The sequence below is a fragment of the Osmerus eperlanus genome, unplaced genomic scaffold (genome assembly GCF_963692335.1).
Source record: "Osmerus eperlanus unplaced genomic scaffold, fOsmEpe2.1 SCAFFOLD_795, whole genome shotgun sequence".
Lineage (NCBI taxonomy): Eukaryota > Metazoa > Chordata > Actinopteri > Osmeriformes > Osmeridae > Osmerus > Osmerus eperlanus.
Window position 1 is genome coordinate 790 of NW_026911078.1, and position 12,419 is coordinate 13,208.

The following is a 12,419-nucleotide window of genomic DNA, read 5'->3' on the forward strand; positions in this document are numbered from 1 at the left end:
GAGAGAGAGGGGAGAGGGGGGAGGAGAGGAGGAAGACAGGATGAGGAGAGAGGGGAGAGGGGGGAGGAGAGGAGGAAGACAGGATGAGGAGAGAGAGGGGAGAGGGGGGAGGGGGGAGGAGAGGAGGAAGACAGGATGAGGAGAGAGAGGGGAGAGGGGGGAGGAGAGGAGGAAGACAGGATGAGGAGAGAGAGGGGAGAGGGGGGAGGAGAGGAGGAAGACAGGATGAGGAGAGAGGGGAGAGGGGGGAGGAGAGGAGGAAGACAGGATGAGGAGGGAGAGGAGAGGGGGGAGGAGAGGAGGAAGACAGGATGAGGAGAGAGGGGAGAGGGGGGAGGAGAGGAGGAAGACAGGATGAGGAGAGAGAGGGGAGAGGGGGGAGGGGGGAGGAGAGGAGGAAGACAGGATGAGGAGAGAGAGGGGAGAGGGGGGAGGAGAGGAGGAAGACAGGATGAGGAGAGAGAGGGGAGAGGGGGGAGGAGAGGAGGAAGACAGGATGAGGAGAGAGGGGAGAGGGGGGAGGAGAGGAGGAAGACAGGATGAGGAGAGAGAGGGGAGAGGGGGGAGGGGGGAGGAGAGGAGGAAGACAGGATGAGGAGAGAGAGGGGAGAGGGGGGAGGAGAGGAGGAAGACAGGATGAGGAGAGAGAGGGGAGAGGGGGGAGGAGAGGAGGAAGACAGGATGAGGAGAGAGGGGAGAGGGGGGAGGAGAGGAGGAAGACAGGATGAGGAGGGAGAGGAGAGGGGGGAGGAGAGGAGGAAGACAGGATGAGGAGAGAGGGGAGAGGGGGGAGGAGGAAGACAGGATGAGGAGAGAGGGGAGAGGGGGGAGGAGTGTTACACACACATCTCTGTCATGACAAGACTTCCAGCAGCTTGGAGGCATCACACACACGCACGTGCGCGCACGCGCACACACACACACGCGCACACGCACACACACACACACAAACACACACACGCGCACACACGCACATGCACTCACACTCATATGCTCCGCACACACACACCCTTTCACATTAAGTGCCTGAAAGCTTTGTGGGGTAGATCAAATATTAACCAACAAAAAGGAGAGGAGAAAGGGATGGATGGGTGAGTGTGTTGGTAATATAGTGAGAAGTGAGAGGCTACAAGGTTGTCAACAAACCAGTTAAATCTATGTGAATATACACATCCATACAAAGCTACTTCACCTAGAACAGTGTTCCTGTTACAGCTCTAGAACAGTGTTCCTGTTACAGCTCTAGAACAGTGTTCCTGTTACAGCTCTAGAACAGTGTTCCTGTTACAGTTCTTAAACAGTGTTACAATTACAGGCGTAGAATATTCTAGAAGTTTTCTAGCAGTACAAATACAAGTTCTGTACATTCAAGAACAATGCTTTAGCTAAAGGTTTGTTTGAATTCCTGCTTTGATGTATTGTGTGTAGCACAGTCCACAGACAAACCACGTACCATCACACCTTTCCCCTACCCCCGACAAGGAGAAAGGGGGTTTTCCTCCTTTGTCCTTATCTCCAGAGCAGGAGCTTCAAAGCTTCTGGCCCAGCATGGGGTCAGAAAGTAGACCAAAATGGCCTTACAGTATGGAGACAAAGGATTTTAAGGAAGAACTAACTTTTCTGGATTTACAAACATATTCTCAAGGACTACATGGCTCATGGACACTATTTCAATGACAGTAGTTGATGTGTTATAATGTATGCTTTCCCTTTAATGCTGTGTTGACATAATTTGATGTTTTAATGTAACTTCCTTCCCTGTTATGATAAATCAGTCAATCTTGATATCAAAATGATTCTAATCTACAAACTAAACCATTTATTAATGTTGTATTGTTATATTTCGAAGTATAAGCAATACATGGACATTTGAAATAGCTGAACTCTGAAAAGTTATCAGCCACTTCACACCTAGGCAGATCTCAGGACGACGCCCAGGTGGGGGAAAACTGACCAATGAAAGAGGTCACCTTCACGGGGACCCCCCCTTTTCCTTTGGAGTATAAAACCCCCAAACGTACAATCACCCCCGCTTGTTCGTAGGATTAAACTGAAGTGCTAGCTACATTTCTAAACTTTCCTCTCAACCTGCAAATTCACTGAGCGCCCGGAACTTTGGCCAAAGATTCCGTTGTTCTATTTTCGTTGGACGATAACGAAACCATTGACTCTACCTTTCTTCAAACCGACAAAAGTAACTACGATTTGCAATATTTCTTACCTGTGACATATTGGCATGTTGTGATTAAATTGTTGATGTTTGATTGTATTTTACAAATGAGTTAGCTTAACCCTTGCTAAGTTTGTTGCCCTTGCTCGTCCATTGTTCCCAAAGGCCTACCCCTCTCTCTCTCTCTCTCCCTCCCCCCTTTACACGCGCTCTACACAGCCATTGTGTTGCTCGCCCTCATTTGCATCCAGCCACTGTACTACTCTGACTAACCCATAACTTATCTGGTATTTGTTCATTATAATTACATTCTCCTAAATAAATCATTGTGTATAATATTCGCGTATCACTCACGTTATCTGATCTGCTCTACTTTCATAGAATTCATTCCTTAAGATTAGACTGATTATTACGAAGGCTATTATTTAAATATTATTCAATAAGGTTTCCTCTATCCCTTTAACAATAAGAGGTGGTGCCCCAAGAACTACATACTTTATTATAAATTAAGTATTGCTAATCTTAAACGAGCAAACCCCGCTACATATTGGAGCCCCGTGACAGGCTTTGAAACAGATTGAAATGAGCGATCTATAACGGAGATACATTTTCCGTCTGAAACCCACCCTCCCACCCTTTTGGTTAAATTAACGCTCCGTTGTATTTAACTATTCCCCCAGATAGCTACGGTTTTAAACACTGTTTGAATACTGTGCTGTGTACTCATTGAATTGGCTTTGTCGTGAACAATTGGCTATTTGTGTGTAACTAACTAGCTTCGGAAAAGCTAGACTTGAGCGGAGGTACGCGCGTGCGCAGTGACACTGCGACCCGTCTCATTTCATCTTGTGAAACTACAAAGGCAGCGCTTCTACATGAAGGCGTAAGATCCTTTTTATAGAGTCACAACACTACTATTTTGGTACCATACACGCTTCGGAAAGGTGTATTATAGTAGTGTTGGCCATTTGGGTTGAGTAAATCAACCAGGCAACTGATAAGTTGCCATTGTCTAGTTAGAGGTAGATAACAGACATTGATCAGTCCAAAAGGACTTTGATTTTGAAGGAGACTACGCAGCTCTCTACATTAAGCTATATGCTTCTACCTTGTTAAACAATTGGTAAATTGATTAACTTAGCTTTTCGGAAAAAGCTTCACTTTGTTTTGCATGTAATTCAACATTAATGTAAACACTCAACCTCTAGAATCAGTAAAGTAACAGTAAAATAATTATTGAGACAGGAGAAGCTGCTTATTTAAGGACCTTTATTGTTGCTTAACCGGAAATAGTTACCTTTCGTGAACAAAGACCTGTAATTTGATTTTCATTCCGCGCACTTAAAAGTGGAAGTTGTCAGAATATCGGCGTTGTTGACCATACTGAACTGTAATCCTATTTATCCCTCATCAATATACAACTTTAACAACAATCGCTAAATAATAATTAAACGTAAAGTGTATTATTTTTAGTTTGCCCACTCTATCTGCGATCAGTCCAAAAGGACTTTTGTTTGGAAGTAGCCGAACAACGCAGCCTGTACTGCCACAATATTGTTAAACAATTCCGAAATTGATAAACTAGCTTTTCGAAAAGAAGCTTCACTGTTTCGCATTCAATTCGAGGTGAATGTAAAACCCTTGCCCAATTTAAAGCTACATTATAGATGCAGCAACAATTTAGTTCATTATCTGTTTGATTCTACAAGCTAAACCGGCTAACTTAATGTGCTATAGTATTTAAATACATTGTACTTTCTCAGTCCAGTTTAGGCTAAAACAAATCAACAGCTACTCAATCTAAATTCTCTAATCGTTTATAGATACTATAACAAGATTACTGAAATTAAGATTTAATATAGGCCTACAAGAATAAATAATTTGTTTGAATCTTTGATCCTGGAAGGTGACTTCAATATTAATTTTAATTTCTGAATATTAATCTCAGTTTTTGATTGTTAATCTTTGAATATTAACTTCTGATTTTAATTTTAGTATTGATTTGATAAACAATTTTTTTTAATCTTTGATCCTGGGTGGTGACTTTAATATTAATTTTAATTTCTGGATATTAATCTCAGTTTTTGATTGTTAATCTTTGAATATTGACTTCTGATATTAACCTTAATATTAATTTGGTAAACAATTTTATTTATTTTCTGAATCTTTGATCCTGGATGGTGACTTTAATATTGATTTTAATTTCTGAATATTAATCTCAGTTTTTGATTGTTAATCTTTGAATATTAACTTCTGATTTTAATTTTAATATTAAGTTGGTAAACAAAAAAAACAAAAAAAAGGAAAAGAAAAGTATATATATTGCTGCCAAAAAGAGAACCACTACAAAACTAAAGTGCCTATCAACATTATCACAATAGCATTGTGTTAATAACAAAATAGCCGAACCAAACATGTCTCACCTCACGGAAGCTGAGAAACTGATGGTCTACCTATCCAGGAAAGAAAACCCAGGATATGTGGAAACTCTGACCGGACTACCTTTCGAAGAGATCACCAAGAAGACGCATGAAGTTGTCGCACAAAATGTGGGCCAAATATTGGACAAACCCCAAACCATCAAATGCATATCCAGCCTCGGTCTTAACTATGCTGCACAACTCAGGTTATCAATTGCAGATGTTAAAACACAATGGGCACAAGCTCTTCAAGATCGAGAGGATGCTACCAAGGCGGCACAAAGAGAACAAGAGCAGAGGAAACGATTGGAACAGGAAACCAGCAACCTGGCTGTTGAACTGGAAAGAGCTAAGACGCAACTAATGGAAAAGGAAATAACCCTCAAAGATGCCCTCAAAGATGCCCTCAAAGAAAAAGAAAAGGAACAGGACCGACAGGAGCTAATGGAACAAGAAACCAGTGACCTGACTGGAGAACTGGATAGAGCTAGACAACAGCTAATGGAACAGAAAACAACCCTCAGGGATGCCCTCAAGGCGAAAGAAACTGAACGAGATATCCGGGAAACACTTCAACAGGAGAACAAGGAACTCGCTACGGAACTGGGAGACCTAAAAGAAGAAATGCAGGGGGTTCAGAAAAGCAAAAAGGACTCAACCGCCCTCATGGAAAACACTATTAAGATGTTGGATGAAGCTAATGAAAAAGTAGCAGACTACGACCACCAAAAAGAAGAATTGCACACTCTCTACACAAAATTCCAACACCTGGACCAAGTTCTCTCACACATCACAGCTGACAGGGAGACAATGAAGGAGGAGTTACAGGAAACAAGAACTGAACTGCTATCTACCATTCGTAAGCTGAACAAGGCGAACGCCACAATCCAGTCCACAGAAGACCCTAACACCAACCGAAGGTGGGGAAGAGACGACAGAGAAGTAGATCGACATTCAAGAAACCAAAACCCAAGACAGCTGCAATCACCTGAAGCACCGCTCCACTCAGAATACGAAACAAGAAGACCATATAGGGAGACATCCCCTCCCAGCCAATCTCTGTACCAAGCTGACACGAATCCACGAAGAACGAGGGGAACAGAAGATGTGGAGCAGCAGAGCAGAAGACTGGATGACCAGAAAATGGAGCAACAATTCCAACCTGAACGTCGCGGTCAAACCACCGCCCCGAACAGATGGGATGATGATGAACCCTCACGTTCAGCCTATCCACAAAATGCATGGGAAATGCATGACCTGCCACCAGCAGTGTCACTAGATCTGCTATTGAAAATTAGCAGGAACATAGAGAAGTTCGATCCAGACAATCCCACTCAGAGCATTGAGATGTATATAGAACAACTGAACTCTAATCTCGAACGCCTGCCTACAGCTACAGACGCGGACAAGCTGTACCTGTTGCAGAACACCTCTTCCAGCTCAATCAGAGCCCTGCTTGACAGGCAACCTGCTGGAGAACGCCACAGCTATGACATGGCTTGCCGGACCCTCAAGGCTTGGCACTCAGAAAGTAAAGGCTCCTGCTGCACTATCGCCCTGCACACAAAACAAAAGGCCAACGAAAACCCAAAGACATTCTATGAGAGGCTCCGGAAAGCCTATTTTGCAACAGAAAACCAACCCGGAGGAGAAGAAACTCCCATGTTCAAGTCAGTGTTCATCAACAACCTCTCCCAATCCATAAAACCCTTCATGACGACCTTCGCGAACCAGGAAACCATGACGGCTCTGCAGCTGAGGGACATGGCATATAAATCATGGGCGAACAACAACCGAGCTCCAGACTCAAACGTCTATGCGGTGGAATCAGATTCACACCTACAACTGGAAGGAAGAGAACTCCAGAGACCCTATGAACCCAGACCCGCCTACAAGCAACATTCCTATAAAACACGAAACCACTCAACAAGACCCACACCGTACCAAAACGAACACAACAGCCCTGGACGACATCCGTCAGAACCAGCATGACTAGAAGGCCCCAACACGGAAAACACACCTCAAATGCTCCCCATTGGATGGAAGAAAAGGAAGAAGACCCAAAAACACCACAAACCCACAAGAAGACGACCTCCAGAAACAACAACACACAAACAAGCCCCACAGTTACACACATTTCTGGGTGAGCTTTCCAGAAAAGGAAGAGCTAACCGAAGCTATGTCCCCATCACACTTGAAGATGAAGTGCCCTGCGAAGGATTGCTGGACACGGGTGCAGAAATCTGCCTGATTGCACCCACCTTGGCCGCTCAGCTAAAAGGAATAGCCAGGTCAAACAGAAGATGGATTAAAAGTGAAGATAGTGAATTCAACATCACAAGCTTCACCCAGAACAAAGCTCCAGTCACAGAGACGCTGTACTTGAAGCTAACGTTTGGGGAAATGTCCCTAATCCACCCCATCCATGTCTCACCGCTTGAGACCGAAAAGCTGCTGATTGGACACGATCTACTCAACAGACTGGAACCCCTCATTGACTTCAAACGAAACCAGATGTGGACAAACGTCGAGAAGCCCTATCCACTGCCTCACCCTGAAGCCCAGAACACAGTCTTCACAGTGGAAGGGGGGGGAGATTCCACGTCTGATCCACATCTCTCAGAAGAGGACCGAATCCATGAGTTAGATGGCCGCTCCAGACCGCCCCAGAGCTACGCCACTCACCCATCAAGACACAAGATTCAAACAAAATCAACACAACGCCATGACCGTCGGGTGCCATCAGAAACCCACCTGCGACGAGAAGCATCACAGGTCCAAAAGAAGTCATATGATGCCAACTGGATGAGAGTGCAGAAAGTAGGAAGACCTACTATGGCCACCAAGCATCCCAGAAGAAGCACCCCAGCTGCAACAAGCTGGCACAACCCCCGGAAGAAACCATCAGTACTCGCGGGGACAACAGGCCATGCACAGAGGCCTGGCCTGGCCTTATACCAGCAACCTGACCCTGTCAAACTGCTGACGAAACAAGTGCACAACAGGTGCCTTAGCAAAATGCCTCAAAGTTCAAGAATGAATGTTCCTTTAAACCAAAAATAATAGGAAAATACTGTCATGAGACAAATATGGCTCCACCAATCTATCAAAATTTTTAATCTGTTACCAGAAAACCCAACATGAATGACCTTGAGGTACTGTCAAAATAATAGGCTACAACGCCTCATAACCAAACTACCCTGGCCCCTGACAAATGAGGTTTATGACTCCAGGAAGTCAAAGCCCACTCCCACTCCTATCATTTTATTTTATTTTAATCTTTCTCCTTTCTTTCCCTTTCCTTTTTCCTTTTATTTCCTTTCATTTTTGGGCATAGAACCTTAGCCCAGAGAAACTTAGTAATAGGACCCAAGTTAGCCCCATTGATTCCTACATTGTTTAGAGTCCACTCATGCCAATGTGTCCAGTAGAAATGCTATCGTACTGTCGTGTTTGTCTGTTCTCTGCTCTTCTTACGTGCCAACAGCCGACGACGTCGAATCATCGGACGTTGCCAGCAGGGGGATATGTAGCACAGTCCACAGACAAACCACGTACCATCACACCTTTCCCCTACCCCCGACAAGGAGAAAGGGGGTTTTCCTCCTTTGTCCTTATCTCCAGAGCAGGAGCTTCAAAGCTTCTGGCCCAGCATGGGGTCAGAAAGTAGACCAAAATGGCCTTACAGTATGGAGACAAAGGATTTTAAGGAAGAACTAACTTTTCTGGATTTACAAACATATTCTCAAGGACTACATGGCTCATGGACACTATTTCAATGACAGTAGTTGATGTGTTATAATGTATGCTTTCCCTTTAATGCTGTGTTGACATAATTTGATGTTTTAATGTAACTTCCTTCCCTGTTATGATAAATCAGTCAATCTTGATATCAAAATGATTCTAATCTACAAACTAAACCATTTATTAATGTTGTATTGTTATATTTCGAAGTATAAGCAATACATGGACATTTGAAATAGCTGAACTCTGAAAAGTTATCAGCCACTTCACACCTAGGCAGATCTCAGGACGACGCCCAGGTGGGGGAAAACTGACCAATGAAAGAGGTCACCTTCACGGGGACCCCCCCTTTTCCTTTGGAGTATAAAACCCCCAAACGTACAATCACCCCCGCTTGTTCGTAGGATTAAACTGAAGTGCTAGCTACATTTCTAAACTTTCCTCTCAACCTGCAAATTCACTGAGCGCCCGGAACTTTGGCCAAAGATTCCGTTGTTCTATTTTCGTTGGACGATAACGAAACCATTGACTCTACCTTTCTTCAAACCGACAAAAGTAACTACGATTTGCAATATTTCTTACCTGTGACATATTGGCATGTTGTGATTAAATTGTTGATGTTTGATTGTATTTTACAAATGAGTTAGCTTAACCCTTGCTAAGTTTGTTGCCCTTGCTCGTCCATTGTTCCCAAAGGCCTACCCCTCTCTCTCTCTCTCTCCCTCCCCCCTTTACACGCGCTCTACACAGCCATTGTGTTGCTCGCCCTCATTTGCATCCAGCCACTGTACTACTCTGACTAACCCATAACTTATCTGGTATTTGTTCATTATAATTACATTCTCCTAAATAAATCATTGTGTATAATATTCGCGTATCACTCACGTTATCTGATCTGCTCTACTTTCATAGAATTCATTCCTTAAGATTAGACTGATTATTACGAAGGCTATTATTTAAATATTATTCAATAAGGTTTCCTCTATCCCTTTAACAATAAGAGGTGGTGCCCCAAGAACTACATACTTTATTATAAATTAAGTATTGCTAATCTTAAACGAGCAAACCCCGCTACATGTGTGAGTCAGTGCATGTGAGTTCACATTTTTTTTCTAAAGATACAAATGTGACAGTGTATGTTCTAGAACTCCAAGGAGTGACGCGTGTGTTCTAGAACTCCAAGGAGTGAAGTGTGTGTTCTAGAACTCCAAGGAGTGAAGTGTGTGTTCTAGAACTCCAAGGAGTGAAGTGTGTGTTCTAGAACTCCAAGGAGTGAAGTGTGTGTTCTAGAACTCCAAGGAGTGACGCGTGTGTTCTAGAACTCCAAGGAGTGAAGTGTGTGTTCTAGAACTCCAAGGAGTGAAGTGTGTGTTCTAGAACTCCAAGGAGTGAAGTGTGTGTTCTAGAACTCCAGTGTGTGAGAGCTCTAAGTGAGTGAGACTTCTCGAAGGTCTGGGTTCTGGGTTCCTCGGTCAGGCGGACACAGACGTTCTCCTGCAGCAGGGACGGAACACGCGGCGGAACACGTTCCTCCTCCTCCTCCTCCTCTTCTTCCTCCGGCCGGCTGAGGACTCGGAGGAGACGGACTTGCGCAGCGTGCGGATGCGGTGCTCCTGTTCCCGGATGCGGCTCTGCAGGTGGGACTGGATGGCCCCGCCCAAAGACTCCAGGTCCACACACGCCCCGTACACCTCCCACGTCATACCCTGCTCATCCCACACCACCTCCTGCACCTCCTCCTTCTGCTCCTCCTCCTCCTGCTCCTCCTTCTCTCCACCCTGACGGTTTGGCCTCAGTAGCTCTTGAGTCACCTCCTTAGTAACGCCCCGGGTAGTCTCTCTCTTGATTGGCTGCTGTTTGTGGTTCCTGACCTCTGATTGGCTGCACAGCTCGATGTCTATCTGACAGACGTGCTGGAAAGGAGGCTGGCCAATAGGAACACAGATCAGGGGTGGGCTGAAAGCCTTGTCTCCAGTCCCCGTCTCCTGATTGGAGGACAGGCTTGAGTGACAGCTTGGAAGGCCAGTGAGAGCAGAGTGGGCTGCAGTTGCGGGAAGCCCATTGGCCAGGGTGTGTGAGGCTGTGTGTGTGTCTGGCTCTAGGAGGAGAGGGCCTGTGTTGGTCTCCCTGTCACACACCTCCACGCTGGCCTGCACCCCCACCTCCGTCCCCCTCCCCCCCCAGGCAGGGGCCTCTCTCTCTGGGCTGGTCATGGTGCCGGTCTCCCTGCTCGTCCTGGATTTCCCTGGAGGCCTCTCCTCGTCACGCTTCTCGCTCCTCTCCTCCGTTGCCCTTGACAACGCTGTGCCGCCGGTGGCGATGGCATTTATGTCTCCCTGGCGACCGGGGTGTCTCAGCGGGGGGTCGCGTTCCTCCGATCTCCCGCTCCCCTCGGCACTCTGGGATGCCGTCGGTCCGCCAGCCCCGCCCACAGACGCGCACTCCGAGGAGGCAGCCATCTTTGATTCCGAGCCGGCGGCCATCTTTGATTCTGAGCTAGAAGCTTTTTCCGGAATGATCCCCGTGGTCGTCACCGGGGTTGGCGTTGCTGTGGAGACCGGGCTGGAGGTTTCAGACGGGGTATTCTGGGATGCGGCCTCAGTCCCTCTCATGGTGACGGCCACGGGGGTCCTGCGCTTGGGGCTGGAGGAGGTGAGGGGGAGGGGGGTCTGCCCGCACCCCCCCTCCACCTGAGAAAGGGGACCCACATCCTTTTGTGTGTGTGTTTTGGGACTAAGGGCAGAATGTGTGTGTGTTTTGGGACTAAGGGCAGAATGTGTGTGTGTTTTGGGACTAAGGGCAGAATGTGTGTGTGTTTTGGGACTAAGGGCAGAATGTGTGTGTGTTTTGGGACTAAGGGCAGAATGTGTGTGTGTTTTGGGGCTAAGGGCAGAATGTGTGTGTGTTTTGGGGCTAAGGGCAGAATGTGTGTGTGTTTTGGGGCTTGTGGCAGAGTGTGTGTGTGTTTTGGAGCTTGTGGCAGAGTGTGTGTGTATTTTGGGGCTAAGGGCAGTGTGTGTGTGTGTTTTGGGACTTGTGGCAGAGTGTGTGTGTGTTTTGGGGCTTGTGGCAGTGTGTGTGTGTGTTTTGGGGCTAAGGGCAGAATGTGTGTGTGTTTTGGGGCTTGTCCCAGAGTCTGTGTGTGTTTTGGGGCTTGTGGCAGAGTGTGTGTGTGTTTTGGGAGACAGGAGTGTGTGTTCTCTGGCCTTAAGGGAGCAAGCTAACGCAGGGATCCTGGTCTTCCTCTTCGATGCTTCCATGGCAACGCCCGGTTTCCCCCGCCCCTCACAGGAAGTGACGCCGCCGTTGGGCTTCCTGGTATCCGTGGTAACCTGAGGGTCACAGGGGGTCAGCGGAAGCCTGAGGTTCAGGCTGAGACCAGCCTCTGCCCCTGAGCTGCTGTTGCCATGGGCATCGACTCGGACCGAGAGCCCGTCCACTCCCACGGCGGGCGACACCCCCTTAGCAACCTCCGGCGGGGTTTCCATGGTAATGATCGTGTCCCCAGAGTTCTAGAACCGCCAAGCGAGACAGCTGATTGGTGGATTGGCTGAGGTTGGCCCTCAGTCATTGGTCCTAAGACAAGAACACTGACAGGAACAGGATATAGAGTGGACTGATTACACTCTAGAACCATCGACTAAACATGTCCTTGAAGACACGTGCACATTTTTATACACACATTCACACACAGACATAGACACATTCTAATACACACATTCACACACATACACATACACACACACCCTATGCTGTGAGAAGATGCATGATTGTAAGTACCACTCCTCCTCACCACTCCTCCTCACCACTCCTCCTCACCACTCCTCCTCACCATCCTCCTCACCATCCTCCTCACCACTCCTCCTCACCACTCCTCCTCTCCACTCCTCCTCTCCACTCCTCCTCTCCACTCCTCCTCACCACTCCTCCTCACCACTCCTCCTCTCCACTCCTCCTCACCACTCCTCCTCTCCACTCCTCCTCACCACTCCTCCTCTCCAGCTTTCCCTGACGAATCTGAAGACTACCAACAGCAAACACAGAATAACCTGAAATATACATTTTCCCAAGGCAAGCGCCTCTCC

The 12,419-nt window shown here is 46.7% G+C and overlaps 1 protein-coding gene across 1 annotated transcript; it reads right to left on the reverse strand.

The window, feature by feature from the left end:
• Nucleotides 1-9,420: 9,420 nt before the first annotated feature.
• On the reverse strand, nt 9,421-11,261 carry LOC134015569 (G protein-regulated inducer of neurite outgrowth 3-like). Its single transcript, XM_062455116.1, has one exon. It carries the CDS (start codon nt 10,944-10,946, stop codon nt 9,807-9,809), a length of 1,140 nt encoding a protein of 379 aa, XP_062311100.1. The 5' UTR covers nt 10,947-11,261; the 3' UTR covers nt 9,421-9,806.
• Between the last annotated feature and the right edge of the window lie 1,158 nt (nt 11,262-12,419).

Excerpts from the sequence above, each read along its gene's own strand:
- LOC134015569 (XM_062455116.1), bottom strand. The coding sequence starts at position 10,946 with ATGAGAGGGACTGAGGCCGCATCCCAGAATACCCCGTCTGAAACCTCC.